This window comes from Dryas octopetala, chromosome 8 (genome assembly GCF_963921425.1).
Source record: "Dryas octopetala chromosome 8, drDryOcto1.1, whole genome shotgun sequence".
In the NCBI taxonomy this organism is placed as follows: domain Eukaryota; kingdom Viridiplantae; phylum Streptophyta; class Magnoliopsida; order Rosales; family Rosaceae; genus Dryas; species Dryas octopetala.
The window spans coordinates 983,712-1,011,528 of NC_141373.1; the positions used below are offsets into that span (position 1 = coordinate 983,712).

General features: G+C 36.4%; 4 protein-coding genes across 4 annotated transcripts; 3 read left to right on the forward strand and 1 right to left on the reverse strand.

Annotated features, from left to right (window-relative positions):
• The first annotated feature begins 11,749 nt into the window (after positions 1-11,749).
• Positions 11,750-14,271, forward strand: RKF3 (receptor-like kinase in in flowers 3). Its single transcript, XM_086252821.1, has one exon. The coding sequence runs from the start codon at positions 11,966-11,968 to the stop codon at positions 13,913-13,915; it is 1,950 nt and encodes a 649-aa protein (XP_086108947.1). The 5' UTR covers positions 11,750-11,965; the 3' UTR covers positions 13,916-14,271.
• Positions 14,272-16,006: 1,735 nt separating this feature from the next.
• On the forward strand, positions 16,007-20,404 carry LOC147275681 (sugar transporter ERD6-like 7). The gene is made up of 18 exons (XM_086252822.1): positions 16,007-16,563; positions 16,702-16,764; positions 17,210-17,299; positions 17,428-17,487; positions 17,591-17,656; positions 17,798-17,863; positions 17,990-18,065; positions 18,156-18,220; positions 18,312-18,404; positions 18,508-18,588; positions 18,700-18,784; positions 18,983-19,026; positions 19,111-19,173; positions 19,277-19,336; positions 19,412-19,465; positions 19,577-19,636; positions 19,722-19,836; positions 20,044-20,404. The coding sequence occupies exons 1-18, from the start codon at positions 16,405-16,407 to the stop codon at positions 20,157-20,159; spliced, it is 1,416 nt and encodes a 471-aa protein (XP_086108948.1). The 5' UTR covers positions 16,007-16,404; the 3' UTR covers positions 20,160-20,404.
• Positions 20,405-20,964: 560 nt separating this feature from the next.
• Positions 20,965-25,157, forward strand: LOC147275682 (sugar transporter ERD6-like 7). The gene is made up of 18 exons (XM_086253115.1): positions 20,965-21,312; positions 21,455-21,517; positions 21,989-22,078; positions 22,204-22,263; positions 22,369-22,434; positions 22,586-22,651; positions 22,802-22,877; positions 22,971-23,035; positions 23,123-23,215; positions 23,320-23,400; positions 23,504-23,588; positions 23,719-23,762; positions 23,846-23,908; positions 24,003-24,062; positions 24,146-24,199; positions 24,269-24,328; positions 24,416-24,530; positions 24,829-25,157. The coding sequence occupies exons 1-18, from the start codon at positions 21,154-21,156 to the stop codon at positions 24,942-24,944; spliced, it is 1,416 nt and encodes a 471-aa protein (XP_086109241.1). The 5' UTR covers positions 20,965-21,153; the 3' UTR covers positions 24,945-25,157.
• Positions 25,158-25,312: 155 nt separating this feature from the next.
• LOC147275683 (putative indole-3-acetic acid-amido synthetase GH3.6) lies at positions 25,313-27,498 on the reverse strand. Its single transcript, XM_086253113.1, has 3 exons — positions 27,143-27,498; positions 26,932-27,039; positions 25,313-26,805 (listed from the first exon to the last, which is right to left on the reverse strand). Exons 1-3 carry the CDS (start codon positions 27,439-27,441, stop codon positions 25,464-25,466), a joined length of 1,749 nt encoding a protein of 582 aa, XP_086109239.1. The 5' UTR covers positions 27,442-27,498; the 3' UTR covers positions 25,313-25,463.
• Positions 27,499-27,817: the final 319 nt, after the last annotated feature.

Here is a 27,817-nt window from a genome sequence, read left to right on the forward strand (position 1 = left end):
TGCCACTAAAAATGTGATTACTTGCTATGCACATGACCAGTTTCAGTTAAATTTTTCAATAAAAGTTAACGTTTGTACTGATTTGTTACAACTTGAAAAATTTGTAAACTAAATTGACACTTTTTATAGTTAATGGATTAAATTGAGATGCAATGTAAAATTCATAGACCATTTTTATATTTAATTCAAATTTTTAAATATCAAAATTAATAACTTATCGATTCATTGTATTAACTCTAATCGTTACATGCAATACTTTGTACGATTGATGCATCATGAACCAATTCTTTAGCTTAGATTAAGAAACAAAAAAGAAAGGAAAAGTAAAATTAGGGTTGGTTGACTAATAGAGGCTGGGGTCGATTTCAGGAGAAAGGGGTACGGATGGCGTGTTTTGACGAAAAGCTGGTGAGAATTTGGCAGGGGAAGGGCAGGATGGTAAATAGAGAGAGGAGAAGGGTAGGAGGGGTAGTTTAGCGTGAAAACCGGTGGCAAAAAGATAAGCACGCCAGACTGTCCCGCCAAGGGTGCTTGTCTTCCAAGGTTTCTCCAACAGCGCCACTTCACTATTTAACGTTGCAACTTGCAACTTGCAACTTGCAGCCTGCCAAAACGGACAAAACGCTCTAAATTTCAGTACTGCAGTTTGAACTTTCATGGTTTTATTTTTTTTATTATTTTTAAACTGCTATCTTAACCATGCATGGTTTTACTTCTCTATATTTTCGTGTGTCGTTTTCATTTTCAAATAAATTATGAATTTGTTTTGTGGGACCAAATTATATAATTTTCATTCTATATTGGAAAATGAAATTTTTTTTATTATTAAGATTATACCATTACGTATTGTTATTAATTTAAGTGACAAGATAAATGAATGACGAGTTTATTTCAAAAAATATTTTAATGTATAATAAATATACACGGTTATGGATTAATACACTACATAGTAATGTGATGGGTACACCTAAAATTAGGTGTTCAAAATTTATTGCATCCCCAAACAATAAAATTTTGAACAGAAAATATTCCTTTTAAAATCTTCTATGAATAATGATTAGGAAGTACACTTATTGGACGCCACCAAGAACCCAGCTCACATCGTAGTGGGACCCAAAACATTTCATGCCATGCTGGAAAAACTGCCGGGTCCAAACGCTAAGTGGGCCGACGGTAACTGAGCCTTTGTTTCAAAGTTGATGGATTTGATCCGCTAAGACTCGACGTCTTGACAACAAGGATGTAGTGGTAGAATCATAGGCTATTTGGCTCTGTCATTACAAATAAGCATAGTTTTCAGAAGCTCCATAAAGTCAAAACACAAGTTAGTTGTACCTAAATCTCTAATCAAGGAGTTGCAATCAAACAGACATGCGAAGAGGTTTAGCTTACCAGCATACAAATAATGGTTTTTCTACAGTAGAAAGATAAGGAAAGAGGAGACAAAAGATGAAGAACAACCACCTAGTGTGTTCGGGTATGCTTTTCTTAAAGCTTTATATCCGATAAGCTAGAGAGTGAGTGTGAGTCGTAGAGAAAAATCAATGAAATGATACAGTAAACCACCGTTTCTTTTAGGATAATGTTATTAGCGCTCTAAAAAAATTATTCTTCACTCTAATTTAAAAAATATGTAAGAGAAAATTTGTATATGTTAAAGTGCAGGATGACTTTTTTAAAATGTCAATAACATTATCCTTCTTTTATTGTAACATAATATGAATGCTTGAGTAAAACAGTTATTGGAAATACTGTTCAATTACATACTGTTACAATGAAAATATGTGGTATGAGGGTACATCAACAACAACCAACCTGATCGATCAAATAATTGCACCCTCTACCTGTAACCTGACTAGTCTCTCGTTTCATTCCCTTGCTTTAAAGAAAGGGAAAATATCTTCTACTTTTTTTATTTATCCTACAACAATACACAACTGCTTCAGGCCGGCTACTCGCTAAAGGGTGCTGTTTGCAAGAGATTAATTTGCTTTAGTATTTTCTGCACTTGATCACAACAAAATGATATATTATACTTCATGTAGAAATCAGTCATTCAATGCAGATTGAATTCTTTACCTTTTTTTCATTTTTTCAGTATCCATATAATTCAACAAGGCAACAAAAGAAGGATGTACAAGACTTAGTTTTGTGCTGCGCAACCAAGTTTCATCAACGTGCGTGATTATTACCTCTGCAATCCATACACCAAGCAATGGGTTGCTCTCCCTCCCACCCCTCGAGTCCTAAAGACGTCTGTAAATGTGGGATTCATCTGTGATCCCTACTATAAGTGTATGGAAGATATTAATGGTGATAGTACTACAACTACAAGTAGTGTTATTGAGTTGGATCCGTTCAGTAGTACTGATCATTTCATTGATAAATGTCGCATGATTCCGTCGATACGCTCGGGACGAATGTTTCTAGGTGTGTGCAGAGGGCGCTTGCGGATGTGCCCTTTTGGTATTCATTATAATATTCCCTTTAGGATTTGGGAGTTAAAAGAAGATGGTCATGATGATGATCACACACACACACACACACACACACATATATACATTGTGCAGGTGGAGCTTCATGATCAACAGCATCAGCCATTTCAATCTGGAGAAGTTGGTCATAGAAGAGCCAGAATGCGTTGGACACTAAAACTTCTTGAGGCATTTGTGGAAGCTGTCAATCAGCTTGGTAGTAGCAAACGTCGGTAACACTAACACATGTCATCATGTTCATTATATACATCTGTCCGAAATTGAAATATCACAGAAACAGAGCTTTTTTAATTATTGTACTAATAACTTAATTTAAAAACAGGAGCCCCGCTCCTAAGGGTATCTTAAACCTTATGAAAGTTGAAGGGTTTAGTTTAATTGGAATTCATAAAAGATGTGGGACTGAAATATTTTCCGACATTCTTCTTGGTTCAATTGGATTTATATATAAATTAATAAACTGCTTTTGGCTTAATAAAGAGGTTCAATTTATGACTTAAAAGAATTGCCTTGGTTTTTTCTCTTATTTTTCACTCAAACTGCATGCACAGTTGCACACTAGTGGCGAAGACATGGTGGGGGCAATAGGGTCAACCGACCCCTATAGTTTTTTTTTTTAAATGATAGTGAAGCATTTTTTATTAATGAATTATTAATAATAATTTTTTTTTTAGAATATATTGACAATGAAGTTGATAAGCATAGTACAAATTTAGATAGATTTGATGTATTATCGGATTGATCATCTTCAGTTCATTTCTCTTTTACCATTTATCAAAAAACGAAAAAATCTCTTTTTTTTATCCATTTGAAAAATGTATATGAATTTTGTGAACGTGATATATATTTTATGTGAGGTTTTTTTTTTAATTAATGAGGAATGAAGAATTGAACTTGGGTGCATTGAGAGTAATTTTATAGCCTTTCTAACTGCATATTTCACATAGGCTCAAAATACCCAATATTAAAATTTATAACTACAATAAATTCATATGAGTTAGGTTATAGGAGGGTCAATTGGCCGGTTGTCACAATTACCTTTTATACTTATAATCTTTAAGCATATAATAACTATTAATTTTATATATTGCCTATTTTTTATAGGTTGCCCTCATGAGGTTTGGTGAAATTTTTTGAAACTCTAAAAATATTATTTGTTTAATAAAAGTATTAAAAGTGCATTATTTAATAATAAATTAATACATTAAATATTTTATAATAAAACATCTATAGTTTATGAAGGTGAACAAATAACTTAGAGGTGAATGATGTCCACTAAATTGTCCAATATTTGTTAACACTTTAAATGTGATTTCTTAAAGAAAAAGTGATCGTCAATCACTTTTGCATGATATGTTGGTCATAATAAACTTACTTTTCTAATATATGATAACCAAATATAAATATGTATATATATTTAAGATATTGGAAGAAATTAAAAGAAACTTGAAGAGTTACAATTTACCCCAAATGAGTAAAATTCCTAGCTATGCCACTGATTCACACTATGAGAATATAGCTAATATTCATGTATGGATCAAATTAAATGAGACCATACTTACCTAGCTAGTGGAATACTTTCTTAGATTATCTTCTGAAATGTGGTTGTTTCTTGAGAAGGTAAGAAACAAAGTTCTATTCTCATGTGCTATTGATGATGGAGCAAGCTAGGGCTAGACCAAGATTGAGAAGAGGCTTGTAATCTGCTTGCAAGGGCTAGATCAAGATTGTGAATATGACACAATTTAGGGTAGGCTGTACTGCTATTTATAGGTTTGGGTGCTATCATGGCCCTGGTTCCAATAGGAAAATATCAACGACCTTTTCTATTTAATCCAAATAAACATCCCTGGTTCCAATGGGAAAAGGGTCTGAAACAAACACGTTCAGGCTTGTTCATATTCTGGACTCACTCCCCTTGTTCTTCCTATTACCAGAATTTACAATCCTCAAGCACGTTCAGGCTTTGACCCAATTGGGTCCTCAGTCCTCAAGTGAATGTAATTTGTGGCTTAGTCAGCTCAAGTGGTTAATCTATAACATTAATTTGCTGACCTCCAGTTATTCTCTTTTGTGAAATGGCTAGGCCATACAATTGTTCAATTGGATTAGCATATTCTTTTGATCAAATCAGCCTAATTTTTACCATGCATTAGTTGTAATTGTACTACTAACTCTGATCCTTGAGTCCTAGTTAATACAATTATTTATTTGGTTCAATGGGTTTTGGTTTTTGTCAAGTGGCTCAAAGCATGTGAAACAATATATGCAATAACCCATTGTTATTGTAAGCATTTATATGAAGACATTGTGATCAACCCAAAAGTCATCCCTTGTTTTGTTAAACTCGATATTGAATAGATTCATATCGATCATAAAGTCATAAGACCAAACGATGAGTTCTAGTTAGCTCAATAGTTTGTACTAATAATCTTAATGGAGTAGTAGCAATCAACACCTTGTAAGTTTCAGTTACATTACAAATTCACAATTCACAATTCACAATGTTTTGACTTTGGAAGTTTCAAAACATAACTTGGGATCCCCTAATGATCTTGGACGCTCATGATTAAAACACAATTCCTGATCTCAAACAGCTCTTCGTGAGCTCACCTAATATGTGCCTCGTAAGCACGTCCGAACGAATGGCAGTGCGCCACGCATCGCGTTGTCAGTCCAGTCAGCTTTTTTTTTTCTCTTCATATTTCTATTTTCTCCAAACTTTGTAAATTCACAAAAAATAACTCGGGACTCCAAATCATTCTCCAAAAAATTCTACAGACTCGTAAATATGAGTACTAATTTCCTATAGCCTTAAAACAATAATTTGTCTCCCAAAAAAATTAAGGAAAATTCATCTCCAATGAATTTATTTCCCAAAAAATTAATTTCAAGTTGATAATCACCAAATTTATGTACAAGGGCACTAGAGCTCAACTCTAAACCACTAATGGTATACGTTAGTTACACAAAAGACAAATGAAACTTCATTTCCTTTAAAAAACCTTAAGCTTCTAATACAAAAGAGTTTCGGAAAACCCGTGTCAACACAAGATAGGATTGAAAAATTCAGGTTGTTATACCTAGTGACATCCCAAGTCATGTTTTGACACTTATAAAGTCATACCCTAGAGTTTCTCAAGTTGCCCCTTAGGGCATCTCAAGTCGTTCCATAGGGCATCTCAAGTTGTTCCTTGAGAATTTCAGTTCGTAGCTCGAGACATTTTAATTGTTTATACCCTTGATGCATTTCAAATTGTACTAGTGACATCTCAAGTCATGTTTTGACACTTATAAAAACATACTCTAAAGTTTCTCAAGTCGTGCCTTAGGGCATCCTAAATCGTTCTTTAAGGCATCCCAAGTCGTTCTTTGAGAATTTTAAATATTTATACCCTTCATACATTTCAAATTGTACATAATGACATCCCAAGTATGTTTTGACACTTCTAAAGTCATACCCTTGAATTTCTCAAGTCGTGCCTTAGAACATTTCAAATCGTTCCTTAGGCATTCCAAGTCGTTCCTTGAGAATTTCAATTCGTAAATCGAGACATTTTAAATGTTTATACGCTTGATGCATTTTAAATTTTACCTAGTGACATCCCAAGTCATGTTTTGACACTTCCAAAGTCATACCCTAGAGTTTCGCAAATCGTGCCTTAATGCATCCCAAGTCGTTTCTTAGGATATCCTAAGTCGTTCCTTGAGAATTTTAAATGTTTATACCCTTGATGCATTTCAAATTCTACCTAGTAACATCCTAAGTCATGTTTATATACTTCTAAAGTCATACCCTAGAGTTTCTTAAGTCGTGCCTTAGGGCATCTCAAGTCATTCCTTAGGGCATCCTAAGTCGTTCCTCGAGAATTTTAGTTCTTAACTCAAGGCATTTTAAATGTTTATACCCTTTATGCATTTCAAATTATACATAGTAACATCTCAAGTCATGTTTTAACACTTCTAAAGTTATACCCAAGAGTTTCTCAAGTCGTGTCTTATGACATCTCAAGTCGTTCCTTAGGGCATCCTAAGTCGTTCATTGAGAATTTGAGTTTGTAGCTCGAGACATTTTAAATGTTTATACCCTTGATGCATTTCAAATTGTATCTAATGACATCTCAAGTCATGTTTTGACGCTTCCAAAGTCATACCCTAGAGTTTCTCAAGTCGTTCCTTAGAGTATCTCAAGTCGTTCTTTAAGACATCTCAAGTCGTTCTTTAGGGCTTCCCAAGTCATTCCTTGAGAATTTTAAATGTTTATAGACTTGATGTATTTTAAATTATACCTAGTGATATATCAAGTCATGTTTTGACACTTCTAAAGTTATACCCTAGAGTTTCTCAAATCGTGCCTTAGGGCATCTCAAGTCATTCATTAAAGCATCCCAAGTCATTTCTTGAGAATTTCAGTTCGTAGCTCGAGGCATTTCAAATGTTTATACCCTTGATGCATATCAAATTGTACCAAGTGACATCTCAAGTCATGTTTTTTACACTTTTAAAGTCATACCTAGAGTTTCTCAAGTCGTGCCATAGGGAATCTGAAATCGTTTATTGAGAATTTTAAATGTTTATATACTTGATGCATTTCAAATTGTACCTAGTAACATCTTAAGTTATGTTTTGACACTTCTAAAGTTTTACCCCAGAGTTTCTAAAGTCGTGCTTTAGGACATCTCAAATCGTTACTTAGGGCATCCTAAGACGTCGTTCCTTGAGAATTTCAGTTCGTAACTCAAGGCATTTTAAATGTTTATACCCTTTATACATTTCAAATTGTACTTAGTGACATCCCAAATCATGTTTTGACGCTTTCAAATTCATACCATAGAGTTTCTTAAGTCATGCCTCAGGGCATCCTAAGTCGTTCCTTAGGGCATCTTAAGTTGTTTCTTGAGAATTTTAAATGTTTATACCATTGATGCATTTCAAATTGTATGTAATAACATCTCAAGTCATGTTTTGACACTTCTAAAGTCATACCCTAGAGTTTCTTAAGTCGTTACTTAGGGCATCTCAAGTTGTTCTTTAGGGCATCCCAAGTCATTCATTGAGAATTTCAGCTCGTAACTCGAGATATTTTAAATGTTTATACCCTTGATGTGTTTCAAATTGTACCTAGTGACATCACAAGTCATGTTTTACCACTTCTAAAGTCATACCATAGAGTTTCTTAAGTCGTACATTTGGGCATCTCAAGTCGTTCTTTAGGACATCACAAGTCGTTCCTTAGGGCATCCCAAGTCGTTCCTTTAGAATTTTAAAATTTTTAATCATTGATTCATTTGAAATTGTACTTAATGACATTTCAAGTCATGTTTTGACACTTCTATAGTTATACCCTAGAGTTTCTTAAGTCGTGCCTTAGGGCATCTCAAGTCATTCTTTAAGTCATCTTAAGTCGTTACTTGAGAATTTTAGTTCGTACCTCGATGCATTTTAAATGTTTATACCCTTGATGCAAATTGTACTTAGTGACATTCCAAGTCATTTTTTACGCTTCCAAAGTCACACCCTTGAGTTTCTCAAGTTATGCCTTAGGGCATCCCAAGTCGTTTCTTAGGGCATCCTAAGTCGTTCCTTGAAAATTTAAAATGTTTATATACTTGATGCATTTCAAATTATACCTAGTGACATCTCAAGTCATGTTTTGACACTTCTAAAGTTATACCCTAGAGTTTTTCTAGTTGTGCCTTAGGGCATCTCAAGTAGTTCCTTAAGGCATCACAAATCATTCTTTGAGAATTTTAGTTCATAGCTCAAGGCATTTTAAATGTTTATACCCTTGATGCATTTCAAATTGTAACTAGTGACATCTCAAGTCATGTTTTGACACTTCTAAAGTCATACCCTAAAGTTTCTCAAGTCGTGCCTCAGGGCATTTCAAGTCGTTCCTTAAGGCATCCCAAGTCGTTACTTGAGAATTTTAAATGTTTATATCCTTAATGTATTTCAAATTGTACCTGATGATAACCCAAGTTATGTTTTGACACTTTTAAAGTCATACCCTAGAGTTTCTCAAGTCGTGTCTTAGAACATCTCAAGTCGTTCTTCAGGGCATCACAAGTCGCTCCTCCAGAATTTCAGTTCGTAGCTCGAGACATTTTAAATATTTATACCCTTGATGCATATTAAATTGTAACTAGTGATATTTCAAGTCATGTTTTGACACTTTTAAAGTCATACCCTAGAGTTTCTCAAGTCGTGTCTTAGGACATCTTAAGTCGTTCTTCAGGGCATCACAAGTCGTTCCTCGAGAATTCAGTTCGTAGCTCGAGACATTTTAAATATTTATACTCTTGATGCATATTAAATTGTAACTAGTGATATTTCAAGTCATGTTTTGACATTTTTAAAGTCATACCCTAGAGTTTCTCAAGTCGTGTCTTAGGGTATCTGAAGTTGTTCCTTGAGAATTTCAGTTCGTAGCTCAAGGCATTTTAAATGTTTATATCCTTGATGCATTTCACCGATCTGAAGGTCTATGGGGTTGCGCTGGCCACCCATTGTGGTCCGGTGAAAGAGGGAGGGAGGCAGAAAGAGAAGGAAACATAGTGGTCCGGTGAGGGAGGGATAAAGAGAAAAAGGTGGAAGGAAGAGAGAGGAAGGGAGACATACCCATGGTGGTCTGGTGGCTGGGTTGGGTGGGGGTGGGGTTGCGCTGGCCACCCATAGTGGTTCGGTGAGGGAGGTAGAGAGGAAGAGAAAGATATGAATTTTTATTTTTTTTCTTAATGCAAGGGTAAAATATAAAAAAATGGAGAAAAAAAAATCATAAGTTGTTTAACTCAGTATTTTAGGGTGGTCGGAATAGCCTCACCCTTTCAAATATCAAATTTGAGAAAATATTTGAAATCTATGGATTTGAGCCAAATATAAATTCATTCTTTAAATTGAATCCAAACATTGAAGAGGATTCTAAATTCAAATCTACCTAATGAAATACAGGTTTCCAAACGGGTCCTAAAGTTTCACGTCTACTCAATTTGAGAGTGGATCAGAGACAATATCACTTACCTGCATTGTCTTTCAAAAATATATATGTATATTTTTTAACTTAGCTTTTGTTTGCTACTTTCGTATTAATATATTGATAAGAGAGAGAGAGGTGAAATAGTGGTAAAAGCACAGCACATGAGATATGGCTGAGTCAACACAAGCAGAACACAAACAAATAAGTTTGATTGAATTGAAGTTTTTTAAGTAATCAAACACAACACGAGTATGACACGAAACATATGAATGTGCTTTAAGTAATATACGGTGGCCATTGACACCTCTACTTATGTGATTTGGGCTGAAAGGACTAGCTTTGGACTAATAATATAGAATTAGAGCCCAGAGTTGGGCCGAAAGGACTTGTCTATTGCCGATATTAGTTGCATAACCCACCACCCACTTATGAGTGATTGAGCTGTCGGCACAGATAGCCCATATTATACATAGTATACAGTGGGGAAAAAAAATTGTGGTCTCTCTGTTTTACCCTAAAAATAAATTTGGTTTCTATGGTTTCAAAATTTTGCATTAGGTCAATATGTTTTATATAGTTTGCAGTTTTAAGACATTTTACACTAAACATAATTTTTTTTTTTTTCAAATCGAAACTAATAACTTGTTTAAACTCGCAAGTTTTATTCAACAATAACCGAAAATCATGCTGTAATATTGAATTTGATTTTTAAACAAAAATTCTATAAAATCTCAAACTTAAAGTTCAAACTCTACAAAATTTTTTGAGCGTCAATTTTTTTAGCAAATAAATACAAAAATAAACTTGAAATTAATTTTAAAAAACCCATAAGATAGTTTTTTAATCTCCCTACAAAAATTTTCTTGAACACAAATGGATAATTTATGGCCAAATTGAAAATTTGGGTTCTGTTTTTTTTGTCCTAAGATTGCAAATCAAATGAAATACAAGAACCAAATGTAAAATTTTAAAACTACATGAATCAAATCTATTTTTAGAGTAAAACAGAAAGACCAAAATCATTTTTTCCCTAGTATGTATTGTGTGGTGGTTGTACACTTGTACTTAACTTGTAGAAAATTTACAAACGACAAAAGATTCGTAACGGCTAACGTAATCGTTATTAGAATATAAAAACTTACACACTGGCACGTGGGAGTCTGCACACAACACAGCACACAGTTGTTGAATTTTGTCATTAACTCTATTATTGTCTCTAAATAGTTTATGCATATGTTGGAAGCTGGGGATATATATATATATATATATATATATGTATGTAGAGAGAGAGAGAGAGAGAGAGAGAGAGAGAGAGAGAGAGAGAGAGAGAGAGAGAGCATATATTAAGATAAATAGAATAAATCGTTCACAAGTCATTATAAGAAACTTGGAAACCACTTGTCAATCAAAAAATAGAAACTTGGAATTTTGGAAAGGACTTGGTTAACGGAGTATGCCTTATAAATGCCCCTCTCTCTCTTGACTTTTCTTTTCAACGAAACAGAATTTATTTAATTATTAATCAAAAAGCAGTGTTTTAAAACGTGGCAATAATATCTGATTCATTAGCTTGTGATGAATGTAAATTGTCATACGCAACTTTGTCAAACTATGCATGGACAACAAGAGTTGTATTGACTGCTTTAGGCAAATTTTTCAATACAAGCAAAAGAGGCAAAACTACATCAATCTTTAAACGAGTCTATTTTTGCTCATTACAAAAAAATAGTGGTGAGCATTACCACTATGATAGATGAGCGACACATATCACAAAAAAATAGTTAAATAATACATGTCACTCATCCATCATAATAGTAATGCTCACCATGATAAGCAAAAATAAATCCAACTTCAAACCATGCTACTCCACACTCACATTAATGAGAATGAGAGATGGAGGTTCAAAGTTCAAACACAACTTTTGGAAACCATAATTTTGATAGCATGTCATACATTCATATTTCTAAGAGCTTCGGTACTTAACTTTGAGTATTATTTTATACTCATCACCAATCACATGAGTGCATAATATGGTTCACCATAAGAAAAAAGATGGTAAATCCCATCATAAACTCATGTAATTGATGATGAATACAAAATTGAGTACCCAATCATTTTCCTATTTCTAAAACTTAAAACCGAGAATGAGTTGACAATATATATCTAACTAATAGAAATAAAGTTGATACGGTAAATTGGAATTGAGAGAGAGAGAGAGAGAGAGAGAGAGAGAGAGAGAGAGAGAGAGAGAGAGAGATGGGCTTGGGCCGGCTGAATCTCAAATAGACACAGACATGGGCCGGGATAAGATTAGGTGGTTTTGTAGGAAGGTGCCCGACAGCTTCTCTAAGCTCCTCTCCAACTCCTCAACTGTCAAACTGGCTGGCTGGACTGGACTGTCTAGCAGCAGTGGTTGCAGTTGAGAGACCACTTATTCAACTTCTCCACCTCCAAACACACCCTTTACTCCCATGAAACCCTAATCCCAACCCCAATGTCCTCCTCTTTCTATATCCTCCAAATAGTGCTAGTACTATTCCTATTCCTATCCTCCTCCCCCACCCCAACTCTCTCCCAGTCCCAGCAAAACGGCACCGTCCCATGCCCTCTCAACTTCACCATCCTCCGCGAGTTCGACCCGGGCTCTACCCGACCCAAGTTCGACCGCAACACTGAGTGCCAGTACATCCTCCAGAGCCTCCGACTCGTCGAGTCCCACTTCCTCCAACTCACCGGGTCCTTCGTCCCCCCACCCAACACGTCCGAGTCCTGCTGGGCCGACTACCAAGCCCTAGCCTCCGACTTCGTCCCAGATTTCGACATTCGCGCCTCCTGTGGCTTCGAGACCAGCTGGATCTCCCAGGGCTGCATGAACATCACCACCAAGGCCCAATTCGAAGCCTTAGTGGGCAAGACCGCGCTAAACGACGTCGTCAACAACTGTAACCAGTCCCTCGAGAACAGCTCGCCTTGCGCTTCTTGCACCACCAGCTTGTCCAGCTTGCAGGCCTCGTATTTGACCGGCCCTTCAATCGGTAACGTCTCCGATTGCACGGCCTACCCGTCAATTTACGCGGCGGCTTTCGCGAACCAGTACGGACCGTCCGATACCGGCACCGTCAAGTGCTTGTTCTCGCTTGATTTCTCGGCGCAGAGCTCCGGTAAGAAGAAGAAAAAGACTGTGATTTTGGTTGTTTTGGTTGCTTGTGGTATTGGGTTGTTGGTTATAATTGGTGGAGTTTGGTTCTTGTGGCATAAGTATGATCAATTTAAGTTCAAGAAGAGGCAAAAGGATTATAATGATAAAATTGAGAGGGGTTTGGGCTCTGCTTTAGAATCAATTAGTGGAAGTACTACTTTGGTTAAGTTTCAGTTTGATGATATTGTTAAGGCAACTAAGAATTTCTCTAGGGACAATATAATTGGGAGGGGAGGCTATGGAAATGTGTATAAGGGCATTTTGGCTGATGGGTCTGAAGTTGCATTGAAGAGGTTCAAGAATTGTTCGGCTGCTGGTGATGCGAATTTCGCTCACGAGGTTGAGGTGATTGCTAGTGTTAGGCATGTGAATCTTGTTGCTTTGAGAGGTTATTGTACTGCAACTACTGCTTTAGTGGGTCACCAGAGGATCATTGTGTGTGATTTGATGAAGAATGGAAGTCTTCATGACCATTTGTTCGGGTCCTTTGAGAACAAGCTTAGTTGGCCAATTCGTCAAAGGATTGCATTGGGGACAGCAAGGGGATTGGCTTATTTGCATTATGGGGCTCAACCAGCTATTATCCATAGAGATATTAAAGCTAATAACATACTTTTGGATGAGACGTTCGAGGCCAAGGTGGCGGATTTTGGACTTGCAAAGTTTACTCCTGAGGGAATGACGCATTTGAGCACCAGGGTGGCTGGAACAATGGGTTATCTTGCTCCGGAGTATGCATTGTATGGTCAGTTGACGGAGAAAAGTGACGTGTATAGCTTCGGTGTCGTGCTTCTCGAGCTTTTGAGTGGAAAGAAAGCGCTCCATGTGAGCAATGATAACCAGCCCTCCCTTGTGACTGATTGGGCATGGTCATTGGTGCGAAAGGGAAGAGTTTTGGATGTTGTTGAAGATGGTATGCCAGAGCAGGGTGCACCCGAAGTTTTAGAGAAGTATGTATTAATTGCTGTTCTTTGTTCTCATCCACAGTTGTATGCTAGGCCAACAATGGATCAGGTTGTAAAAATGTTGGAAACAGACTTGGTAGTTCCCTCAATCCCTGAAAGACCAATTCCCCTTGTGGCTGAGATTGATGATATTGAAAGATCTACAAGCAGCAGTGGCTCATATCAGCTCTCCAGTTCAGCTGGTTACCAGACTTATACATTTGAAGGTCGCCTCCCTTCTGACCATAAGGAAGATGCGGAAAGTTCCTGTTCTAGAACAGAAGGATTGCGAGTTAATTAACTGGACTGGAGAGGAGTTTCAACTCTTTAACAGAGATTCCACTAATTGGTATGCTCACCCAATTTGTTTGTTGTCCAAGTTTTATGGTTTCCAAATTTGTGACCAAATGCCCCACTGTAAAGATAAATAGATGTATGATTAAAGTTGATTCTTTATTTAAGTAGAATACAACACGTTACACATTTTTGCTGTCAGACTTGCCACTCTCCTTTGTTACTTGATCCCTAATACACATAAATAGAAAGATGTAAATATTGCACTTGTATCATAGTTGGCACCGTGATTAAGATGATGGAGTTGCAGCTAAATGTGATGTTTGTTGAGATGTGATGTCCTTTTCCTAAGAAAACTTCAAAGTTCTATGTGTATACCGTGCATGCATATTTACTGAGATGTGGAATTTTCTTTTTGGTCCATGAGATGGTGGTCATTGTCTTTGGTCTTGGTTATTTAAACATGGACTGGTTGGTATATATGCCGAACTGTGTATTTGATAGTTCAAATTTCCCTGTAAAAAATTCCTAATGGTCCTGACTTGGCAGAATTGGAAAAGACACTCCCTTGGTACTTTGCATCATTGTCATGTAGACAAAATGGAGGACAAGGTAGGATCTAATGGCTTTCATCATATTTGCTAATCAACCTTCTAGTTTTGATAGTTGAAATTATTGTCAGAGATGTGAACAATCTCATAGCTGGCCCTGTACTATTTTAAGTCCGGGCTTGATCTCTGTCTCTGTAAATGCAATTTATTCAAAAATGAATATGATTAGTCAGCTTCACAGTTCACATGCCAATATCTTGGGACCAGATTCTCTTATTTTCAATCACTCACTGGTTTAGACTTTAGAGTTTCTTTTCAAGTTTGAGTAGCTGTTCCAAATGGACTGAAAGACTGCAAGTACTAGTTTAATAGATTAAATGCAGATTTATAAATCTGTCGTTTAATTTGAATTTGAGCCTCTATCTCATTTTTGGGGTTACAGACAAGTGAAGAAGCCCTAGTACAACGTGGGCATGTGATGCTCACATCCTAACCAACTTAAATAAAGGCTGCAATAGGCCATGATTGTTGGATCTAACCAGAATAGAAAATTAAAAAGATGTGAGCCTCAAAAGCTCTGTTAACTAGGTTTCTATTTCTATTGAAGGTGAAAATGGTGAATGCAATAAAAAGTTGCCTTGATAAATTATTTTGTAGTTGGATTTGCTTTCTAATGTTGTTCATGTAGAACCAAGAAGGGGAGCTCAAACTAACAATCAAAAGTGAACTTTGTTTGAACTCAAAAAAAAAAAAAAGTGAACTTTGTGGTAGCTAAAGAATGGTGGTTCAATCTTAAATGATTGAAAAGTCTTGTTGCAAAAATATGAGTAAAAGCTATTTTTAATCTTTAATGTAACTGCAATAAATATCACAAGGCAATGGTAAATTCTCTTACCAACCAATCTGCCATTATTACATTGTAAATCAAAACCAATAATTTTGAGATTTACAACTATCAATGCAATTATTAGAAAAATTGGATTTTCTTATCAATGGACCCAAAAAAATTTTCCACCAAAGAACAAAGAAAGAAAAAAGTTGATCATATCATCATATACTGGCAGCTACTCCACGGATCTGCCACTTAAATTACTAGGTACAGATCTCTTGTCCCCAATTCCCCATGTCACATCCTGTCTCTTCTCTCAAATTTTTGAAAAAATAAATATTATTTTTAAGTAAAATAAGAATTAAGAAAGTGCCCACAAAAGCAGCAATGAGAGAGGGAACATGGAGGGACCAGTAGCTGTGGTTCTTGATGTTCTTCCAATCTCTTCTAGTGAAAAGAAAAAAAAATCACGTGCCATTAATAAATAACCATTTTACCTACTTTCTTGGATCTGAGAATCCCCAGAATCTTCAAAGACAGAGCATAAACGATTGCTTTTTATGTTTTATCCTTTTTACAATTCTTCCGTGTTTATGTGAAACCTGAAAATATGTTTTTGTTTCCTAATTTGTTTGTCAGAAAACGACAAAGATTCGTTCAATTCGGTACATTATTATATTCTATTATTGAACTAATGCTGTGATGCACACAGTGCCTAGCCAGCAATCATAGCAAACTTGAGCAAGTCAAGTTTTAACCAACTGGGCACAAAAATTGCCTACTTTCCAGCTCTTCTTTTTCGGTCAAAACTTTCCATCTCTTTTATTAAAATTAAATCAAGCTGACAAGCTCTATCAGTAAGAAAAGGCAGTGTAGAATTGTAGATCAAACTTGGAAGTTCAAAAAGGAACATACTTTAATACTTTAGTAGAAAAATTTTAACAACCCTCATGGCATATTGTCCTCTCAGGAGTTTAAGAGAAAAAGAGATTTTCTTAGTTTCCGTTATTTCATAGTTGCTTGCTCACAGTACCCATCTCTTTTTATCTGCTTCTCTTTGCCATTTATAAAACATTCATAGAGAGATAGTGGGGAGGTGTGTATAATCAGGCAGACATGGCCATCAGAGAGGATCCAGAGAATGCTGGGGGACAGAACATAAGAGAACCACTCGTAAGGAGGGCTGTTGAAGAAGGATCAGCTCATGAAAGCCAATGGATGGTTTACCTCAGCACATTTGTTGCAGTTTGTGGCTCTTATGAATTTGGATGCTGTGTAAGTGCTTACTATGCATTTGGATTTTTTCTCTTTGTTCTTTTCATTGATGCAGCAGCAAAATTGTGATCTTTGGACAAGCAAATTGTTTTGATATGGTTTTGTGAATTTGTTTTGACACTCTTGTGTGGCTTCCAGGTGGGTTATTCATCACCTACTCAGTCTGCCATCAGGGCAGATCTCGATTTATCATTAGGAGAGGTATGCAAGTGATTAGAACACCTATATAACTGTTCTGTCAATATTTCTATCAGAGCTTTTTCCTTGGGATATGTAAGTTCATGAGTAGAAATCCGTATATGATATTGTAGCGTATGACTAAGAGTTTGCATTGTGGCACTATTTACTTTCATTGAATTCATGCTTTCGAGCCATTGCTTTCAATGTCTGAGGTGCTATAGTGAAGCAGACTCACATAGAGTGAAAAGTTTTGGATTCAAGAAACAAAAATAAAAATTAATTCCTGAACTGAATTAGAGTGTTGAGAGTAAAATGGGAGAAGGTTTTGAAGGAATTGGGTAAACATTCAGCATATAAGTTAGCAAATTTTCTTTCAATTAACTTGCTGGATGTTACTTTAAATGTTAAAGAACAACCTTTTAATTTTGATCTTGACAACTTTTCTCTCTTCCTGATCTGTATGCAGTATTCAGTGTTTGGCTCCATTTTGACATTTGGTGCAATGATAGGTGCTATCACAATTGGTCCCATTGCTGATTTTCTTGGTCGAAAAGGGGTAAGAATTGGGAAATTTTGTTGAATATATAGGACACACCACTTATTCAGAAAGTTTAGCAGTAAATTAATTCTGTTGCCATTCATATTCAATATCTAACCATATTTTCACTGTGAAATTGTATGCAGGCCATGAGAATGTCCTGTGCTTTCTGTGTTGCAGGTTGGCTTGCTATTTACTTTTCCCAGGTTTGTATTATTTCTCTTGAAATTTCTCTGTGCTTTTACCTACTAAACAAATATTATCCTCAAGGTGACCTTATTCATATTCTCTATCTTATGTCTATTAAAGGGGCCTGTGCCTCTGGACATTGGGAGACTGGCAACCGGATATGGAATGGGAGCCTTTTCATATGTGGTGAGTTGTTACCCTCTATAATTTGAGTAATCTGTGAGACCACAATAAGAATGAAAGTACTTAACATTTTATTCCTGAGATAAGTATCATTTCAATACATGTTATTAACAAAGTTTGATGCAATATTGGATGGATGATAAGGTACCTGTTTTCGTAGCTGAAATTGCACCCAAACAACTTCGTGGAAGACTAACTGCCTTAAATCAGGTAAACAAGTAATAAGAAATGCAAGCAAGAGCCAACAGATTATACCAATTATCTCACAAACAAACTATACGGTTTTGCATCATATCTAACTTCTTATTTTTTTTCCTTTAATTTTTTATTTTACAGTTAATGATCGTTGCTGGAGTGTCTATTTCCTTCATAATTGGGATAGTTGTAAGTTGGAGGACTTTAGCATTAATAGGTGAGTTTCTTAGACAAGTTGTGCTTGTAACTCGAATACCCTATGCTATTGAATAGAGTGGCAGAGGGCTCATGTGTGTGGTGATTGCAGGACTTGTTCCATGTGCTGTGACTCTTTTCGGTCTCTTTTTCATTCCTGAGTCTCCAAGATGGTTGGTAAGAAATTACTTTTCTTGATTTTTTTTTTTATTTAATGGCTACATTCAACAAAATGAAGACATAGGTTATGGCCTCACCATGAACGCAGGCAAAGGCAGGACGCCATAAAGATTTTGAAGTTGCACTGCAGAAACTTCGTGGCAAAGATGCCGATGTATCTGATGAGGCAGCAGAAATCCAGGTTCTTATCTCCAACTCCTGAGCTCCACCTCTTAACCCACATTGACAATATGTTAGAGCAATTGAAAGTTCATTTATGTAAAGAATACCATGTACCTTGACAGGATTATATAACAACTCTTGACCGGCTCCCTAAAGCCAAATTGCTGGATTTGTTTCAAAGGAGATACCTGCGCTCACTCATTGTAATAGCTTCTCTCTACACCATTTGTATAGTCAGATTTATGATTTATCTTTCTTTGCTTTGAGTTCATGTTTCTTTGCTATTCTTAATATTGTTATTTTTTTTTTATCAGATTGCAGTTGGGTTGATGGTCTGTCAACAACTGGGGGGAATCAACGGGGTTTGTTTCTATGTCAGCGATATTTTTGTGCAAGCAGGTACAAAGACCCTACTTTAATAAAGAATAGCTTGGCATTCTGAGTTTATGACACTACTATAATCTATATTTTTAGTATCTACAACTTCAATGACTCTCTTTATATTTCATCTTCCTGAGTGCAAATTGAATTGTTCACTTAAAGCAGACAATCTTGTTCTACAATTGAAATGAAAATATTCTATTTGAACCATCTCAGGATTTTCTTCAAGTGTCGGGACTATAACCTACGCTATTCTTCAGGTTCTAAATTCTTACTGAGACAGCTCTTGGAATTTTTTTAATTTCTCCTCATTAGGAGCATCTTGATGTGGTTCTGTTTTACAGGTTGTGGTTACTGGCCTTGGTGCAGCCGTAATGGATAAAGCAGGAAGAAAGCCTCTAATTTTGGTAAATTAGACTAATTAGTGCACTTCAGTCTTAGTTCTGAGAATTTTCTGAGACAAATTTCTATTCATATGTGGAAGGTTTAACTTTTTCCATTTTACTCTAGACTTCTGCATCAGGGTTGGTACTTGGCTGCGTCCTGACTGCCATTTCATTCTTTCTGAAGGTAATCCTCAAACATCTCTCTGTTTAGGTTTGTCCAACAATAATATATATGACACGAAACCTCTCTGTGAACCAGGTTCATGGATGGGCAACCGAGGCTTCTCCCATACTTGCTGTAACAGGCATACTGGTAATTTATTAACCTTGTTGAAACATATTATCCACACATTTTGGCCTCTCTTTAAATCTAAGTTTGCAATTTTTCTCCTTGCATTCTTTAACAATTAGTGTCTGGATTCAGGTCTTCATAGGATCCTTTTCAATAGGAATGGGAGCAGTTCCATGGGTTATCATGTCTGAGGTATATACACTTTGCAAGATTTACTCATTTATCTGTCCATGATTGATCATGTCACCCAATCTAAAGAAATTTCTATTTGCTGCAGATATTCCCTATAAATATTAAAGGACAGGCTGGAAGCTTAGCAACTTTAGTGAACTGGTTTGGTGCATGGTTGTGTTCCTACACTTTCAACTATCTTATGAGTTGGAGCACTTATGGTAAATAGAATCAGCATTTTCTTTTCTTATTCTATTATGAGGAGTCATATTTAGTAGAGTAAAATTATAAAGAAAGCTGATTACATGGGTATTACAATTCTTCTGTTTTGAAAGCTAAGTACATAAATAGAGTTTTTCAGATACAGCACTGTCATGTTACTGGTTGTGGGTATGATTCTCAACAATTTACTTGTATGTGATTTTCAGGTACCTTCATTCTGTATGCAGCAATCAATTGTCTGGCTGTATTGTTTGTGATTGTGATGGTACCTGAAACAAAGGGGAAAACCCTGGAACAAATCCAAGGATCCATTAACAAATAGAGAATTGAAGGAAGACATAAGAAAAGAAATGAAGACATAAGAAAAGAAATGAAGACCACTCTTTGTGGGTATTTCTCATTGAAAATTTTGACAGCTCAATTCAGCAACTTGGTTGCTGGAGGACCCTTCAGAGGAATCAGAACCACAAGAATATTGTATTGCTATTTTTTTTGGGAATAATAAGATTGATTTGTGCCAGAACTAGTTTTTCATTCGTTGTATGAAAAATTGCCATTTCGTTTTTTGCTTTTTTTTAGCTGATACTATTGTTGAAGTAAGTTTACACTTAACAGCATCTCTTACAAACACAAAAAACAGAAACTGAAACAAAAACCAACAAATAGACAATCTGATTATTGAAAAAATAATAGGAGAATCGTTTTTACAAGTCCGACCAAGAATAAAAAAACGAATCATTTTTTTATAATAATGTATTAGTTAATCCTAACCATAGTACAACAAAATTTCATTAATTAATCACAAAAGCATTACAACGATTTGTTTTTATTCTTATGTGAAAGCCGAAACATGTTTTCTTCCTTATTTAATTTGTCCAAAAAGACAGAGACTCATTTCAATACGGCAGATTTACTATATTGTCGTTTACTGAAGTAGATGCTGTGGTGCGCACACTGCCTAGTCAGCGATCATAGCAGACTAGTCTGACTAGAGCAAGTCAAATTTTTAACCAATTGGGCACAAGAATTGCCTACAATTTGGCTCTTTTGCTTTAAAGCAGTCACTGTCGGTAAGAGGGCAGAGATCAGTCGAACTCACAAGTTCAAATAAGGTATTATAGAAAAATTGTAACAACACTTCTGGCATAATGGCATCTCAAGAGTTTGTGCCTATAAGAATATAACAGATTTTCTGGGTTTCCATTATATTGTAGTTGCTTGCTCACAGTACCCATCTCTTTTGTATGTGCTTCTCTTTGCCATTTATATAAAACATTCATAGAGAGATAGTGGGAGTTGTATATAATCAGGAAGCCATGGCCATCAAAGAGGATCCAGAGAATGCTGGGAGGCAGAACATAAGAGAACAACTCATAAGGAGGGCTGATGGAGAAGCATCAGCTCATGAAAGCCAATGGATGGTTTACCTCAGCACCTTTGTTGCAGTTTGTGGCTCTTATGAATTTGGATGCTGTGTAAGTGCTTACTATACATTTGCATTTTTTCTTTTTGTTCTTTTCATTGATGCAGCAGCAAAACTGTGATCTTTGGACAAGAAAATTGTTTTGATATATATGGTTTAGTGAATTTGTTTTGACACTCTTGTATGGCTTCCAGGCAGGTTATTCATCACCTACTCAGTCTGCCATCAGGGAAGATCTCGGTTTATCATTAGCTGAGGTATGAAGTGATTAGAACACCTGTAACTGTTCTATCAATATATCTATCAGAGCTGTTTTTTTTTGGACATGCAAGTTCATAAGTAGAATCCATATATGTTATTGTAGTGCATGACTAAAAGTTTGCATTGTGGCCCTATTCACTTTCAATCGAATTCATGCTTCCAAGCAGTTATTTTCAATCTCTGAGGTGTTACTAGTGAAGCAGACTCACATAAGGTGAAAAGTTTTGGACTCAAGAAACAAAAAATAAAAATTAAATTCCTGAACTGAATTAGAGTGTTGAGACTTAAATGGGAGAATGTGTTGAAGGAATTGGGTAAACATTCAATTTCAGCATAATACTTTCAGCAAATTATCTTTCAATTAACTTGGTGGATGTGACTTTAAATGCTAAGGAACAACTTTTAATTTCGATCTTGACAACTTCCAAACTGAAGTTTCTTCTCCCTGCCTGTGTATCTGTATGCAGTATTCAGTGTTTGGCTCTATTTTGACATTTGGTGCAATGATAGGTGCTATCACAATTGGGCCCATCGCTGATTTTCTTGGTCGAAAAGGGGTACGATTTGGAAAATTATGTTGAATATATAGGACATACCACTTGTTCAGAGATTTTAGAAGTAAATTAGTTTCTGCTGCCATTCATATCACTATCTAACAATATCTTCATAAAATTGTATGCAGGCCATGAGAATGTCTTGTGCTTTCTGTGTTGCAGGTTGGCTTGCTATTTACTTTGCCCAGGTTTGTATTATTGAACTCTTGAAATTTCTCTGTGCTCTTACCTACTAAGCAAATATTCTCCTCAATGTGACCTTATTCATGTTCTATATCTTATTGCTATTAAAGGGGGTTGTGCCTCTGGACATTGGGAGACTGGCAAAAGGATATGGAATGGGAGCCTTTTCATATGTGGTGAGTTTTTACCCTCTACATTTTGAGTATTTTGTGAGTCCACAATATAATGGAAGTACTAAACATTTTATTCCTGAGACAAGTACCTTTTAGATACTATTTCAATACGTGTTATTAACAAAGTTTGATGCAATATTGGATGGATGATAAGGTACCTATTTTCATAGCTGAAATTGCACCCAAAAATCTTCGAGGAAGACTAACTGCTGTGAATCAGGTAAACATTTAGTAAGAAATGCAATCCTTGAAGCAAGCAAGAGCAAACAAATGATACCGGATTATTTCAACAAAAAGCTATATGGGTTTGGATCATATCTAATTTTGTCTGGTTTTCTCCTTTAATAATTTTTTTTTTTGTATTTTACAGTTAATGATCTGTGCTGGAGTGTCTGTTTCCTACATAATTGGGGTAGTAGTAAGTTGGAGGGCTTTAGCATTAATAGGTGAATCTCTTAGACAAATTGTGCTTGTAATTACACTACCCTATGTTATCTAATAATAGAGTGGCAGAGGGCTCATTTGTGTGGTGATTGCAGGAATTGTTCCCTGTGCTGTGACCCTTTTCGGTCTCTTTCTCATTCCAGAGTCTCCTAGATGGTTGGTAAGAAATTACTTTTCTTGATCTTTTTCTTTTTATTTAATGGTTACATTCAACAAAATGAAGACATAAGCCTCACCATGCACGCAGGCAAAGGTAGGACGCCAAAAAGATTTTGAAGTTGCACTGCAGAAACTTCGTGGCAAAGAGGCCGATGTATCTGATGAGGCAGCAGAAATCCAGGTTCTTATCTCCAACTCCTGAACTCCATCTCCTAACACACATTGAAAACATGTTAGAGAAATTGAAAGTTCATTTATGTAAAGAAATATCATGTACCTTGACAGGATTATATAGCAACTCTTGACCAGCTCCCTAAAGCCAAATTGCTGGATTTGTTCAAAAGGAGATACGTGCGCTCAGTCATTGTAACAGCTTCTCTCTACACCATTTGTACAGTCAGATTTATGATTTATCTTTCTTTTCCTTTGAGTTCACTTTTCTTTGCTCTTTCACATACTTTTTAATCAGATTGCAGTTGGGTTGATGTGCTGTCAACAATTGGGGGGAATCAATGGGGTCTGTTTCTATGTCAGCGATATTTTTGAGCAAGCAGGTACAAAGACCCTACTTCTATGTACCATTCTTTATTTTTCATCATTCTGAGTACAAACTGAATTGCTCACTTAGAGAAAATAATCTTGTTCTACAATTGAAATTATAATATTTTATTTGAACTACCTCAGGATTTTCTTCAAGCATCGGAACTATAACCTACGCTATTCTTCAGGTTATAATTTCCTACTACGACAGCCCTTGGAATCATTTAGTTTCTCTCCATTGGAAGCATCTTGATGTGGTTCTGTTTTACAGGTTGTTGTTACTGGCCTTGGTGCAGCTGTAATGGATAAAGCTGGAAGAAAGCCTCTAATTTTGGTAAAATAGTACACAGCAGTCTTAGTTCTGAGAATTTTCTGAGACAAATATCTATTCATATTTGGAAGTTTTAACTTTTTCCAATTTACGCTAGATTTCTGCATCAGGGTTGGTACTTGGCTGCATCCTGACTGCCATTTCGTTCTTTCTAAAGGTAATCCCCAAAAGTTGACCATAACATCTCTTTGGTTAGGTTTATCCAACAATAATATGACAAGAAAGCTCTCTGTGAACCAGGTTCATGAATGGGCAATCGAGGCATCTCCCATACTTGCTGTAACAGGCATACTGGTAATTCATTAGCCTTGTCAAAACATATTAGCCTTCTTGCATTCTTTAACAATTAGTTTCTGGATTCAGGTCTATATTGGATCCTTTTCAATAGGAATGGGAGCAGTTCCATGGGTTATCATGTCTGAGGTATATAAAATTTGCAAGATTTTCTCATTTATCTGTCCACGATTGATGATCCTGTCACCAATCTAAAGAAATTGCTATTTGCTGCAGATATTCCCTATAAATATTAAAGGACAGGCTGGAAGCTTAGCCACTTTAGTGAACTGGTTTGGTGCATGGTTGTGTTCCTACACTTTCAACTTTCTTATGACTTGGAGCTCCTATGGTAAATAGAACCAACATTTTCCCTTCTTATTCTGTTCTGGAGTAATATTTAGTAGAGTAAAATTACAAAGGAAGCCATGTTTTGAAAGGTAACTCCATATTTAAGGAGTTGCAAGGATATTGTGCAGGTGTAAATATAACTCACCCCTTGGCTTACTGGACTATTAAAAATGAAAAAGAATCTTGACAGCTTGTGGACATGAATAGAGTTTTTCAGACCCAAAACTGTCATTTACTAGTTATGAGTATGATCTCAAGAAGTTATAAGAGCTGTTAATTTACTTGTGTGTGATTTTCAGGTACCTTCATTCTGTATGCAGCAATCAATTCTCTGGCTATATTGTTCGTGATTTTGATGGTACCTGAAACAAAGGGGAAAACCCTGGAACAAATCCAAGGATCCATTAACAAATAGAGAATTGAAGGAAGAAAAAAAGAAAGAAATGAAGAGCATTCTTCGTGGTAATGCTCATTGAAAATTTGGACACTTGGATCCAGCAACTTGGTAGATGGACGACGCTTCAGAACCACAAGAGCATTTTACTGCTTTTACAAATAATTAGATTGATTTGTACCAGAATTATTGTTTCATTTGTTGTATGAAATGTTGTTATTTCTTGTTTGCTTTAATTTACCCCCAAAAGATCTGACACTACTGCAAAAACAAAGAAACAAACACAAAAAACCACAAATGACAAGGTCAGAGACTCAGAGTTACAGAATACAGACAATCTGATTGTCGGAAAAATAATACGAGAATCATTTGTGCTGGTGTGACAAAAGAAAAAGAATCATTTTTACAATAATGTATTAGTTAATCAGAACCATAGAACAACAAAAGTTCATTGACCAATCACAAAAGCATTACAATTTGGACAAGGAGTCCACCTCAACAGTACATCAAGAAGATAAAAACACTATCAGACTACTTACATTATACAAAAGAGCTGATATCATACTTTAAGCATACGGTAAGAAGAACAGATCCTTCAAGGGATCGCACCATTTCACGATTTCTTATGATCTTGGGTGGTTTATACTGCCTAGCTGGTGCTCCATTCCCAATGGCTACCTGTGATAGTCTATCGAAGCTACCAGGCTTTACAAGGGATAACAGCAAAGGGCCTGCTTCACCTCTATCTCTCTGCACCTTGTAAATGCCACCCAAACCATCCTCAAGGGAGGAACAACACCTTTTCAGAACTTCAACCGACTCCTGCATAAATATGCTTCCATCTTTAACTTCTACAAATACCTTCAACTGTTTTGGGCTCAAGTCTGCGTCTAAGAAACTCGCGAACTCTGTAATCTCTGTTGACATCGCATTGTTAAGCACAGGCTGAAGATTTTGTATTGCAGAGATCAAGTCTCTCTCAGTTATAATCTCAAAGGGGCCTTTGGGCGCTCTCATCACATATTCCACTAGAGGAGATGAGTTATAAAAACCAACAACCTTCACTATATCACCCAAATGGTACCGGTAAAATCCTCTGTAAGTAGTGACAAACACTTCATACATCTTCCCCACTTCAACACCAGAAATATCGACTGTTTCTCGACCAGCAGCATTAGCCTCATTCATATCAAATGAAAGAAATTCAAAATAGGCTGCAGTAGGAAGCAAAACGAATCGGGTTTTCTTGGGGGGTTGCATAATATCCATGTTAATACCCACACAGCATTCCGAAGCAAAGTAGTCTCCACCTAACAGAGGTATCTCTCCTGCATAGTGCTTAAGTTTTGGATGATACTGCTCCATACTTCCAGTGGTAACACACCTAACATAACGGACATTTGGCCATAACTTGCTCACAATCCCACCCCAACTATTTTCCTCAAAAACTGCTCTAACTCTCTTTGCTAAATCTGGTTGTGGCCCACCAAGAACCTCAACAACTGAATTCCTCATTGCAGAATCAGAAATCTCCAAACTCGGGAACCCATGTTCAAGATCATGACACAGCTGCTCCCACTTGGACTCTAGGAGGCAAAACACTTTGATTAAGCCTATGGCATACGGGGCTCGAACTCCATCAACTAAATCAAAGTTCCTAAGGCCACAAAGAAGATGGCAATACATTTGGTGCTCAACATTGGACCCAATAATAACTTCCCGGGGACTAACGATTAAGCTAAACTGAGACCAATTTGCATTGCCACTCTGCAAAGGGTATGTAGATGCAGCCATAACCTTAACACCACCTCTGGTAGTTGTTACATTATCAGCATATATAAACCATAGTATCTTATTGATTGAGGGCCTTGGAGGAAACAACCTAATAATACAAAATTTTAAATTAAACCCATTTCAAAAAACCTTAATTGATCGGATAAGCTTAATTAAAACGACAAGTACACTGACAAAGTCACAAAATCAAGAATTTAAAGAATTAATTAATTACCTTCTGAGAATTGCGGCACTGCCTTGGTGAGCTATGTAAGAGGCGGCTTTGGAGAGTTTAGAATCGAAGTAAGGTATCAACTTGGGCCTCGGTGAACTTGTCCCGGAGCTTCAACAACCAAAAATAAAAATAAATCACTTTTATTTATTTTTAATTTAAATTGGATGAAACAGAAAGTGAGATCATGTGAGTGACTGAGTATAATACAAACCTGTAGAAGAAGCAGAGTAGAGGATCGACTGAGAGGAGAGGCTGGTGATGATGACGTGGGCCATCATCGGCCATTTGATTAATATAATCGGCGTAGTCATCGTACGACGACAAGGGCACCGCTTGGCGGAAGGTGGCGACGTCGATCGGCGCGTTGGAGGCTGAGAGGTAAGGCCGGAGATAGCGGACGGTGCCGTTTTGTTCGAGTATGGAGTGGAGGCTGTCGAGCTGATGACGCGTGGCGTTTCTGGTTGAGTCGTCGAGTTTCGTGAGGAGTTCCTCGTCCGTCATGTCGTTCATTCCAATGAGTCAATGGTGATGGTTCGCCGCGCACTTCGCATAAGGACAGGACAGGACAGGACAGGGGTGGACTCTTCCCGCGATCTTTTTTTTTGGCGGGACCAAAATACCCTTAAGTAGACACCCTTAATTAATCTCTTAAAAATATTAAAATAGATTTATTAACATTTTCTTTGGATAATACTATTAACATTCATCCTATACTCCTCGCGAGTTCCCACCGTAAAGCCAGTTTGTCATACTACACTCAAATTTAACATTTTTTTTTACAAACTGGCTTAGAAGTATTAATTGCAGCTGCATTTTTTGGTAATTATTTTTGCTAATTATATTGCCAAATCACACTTTTTTTTATTAAAAAAATGAAGGAGGGTTC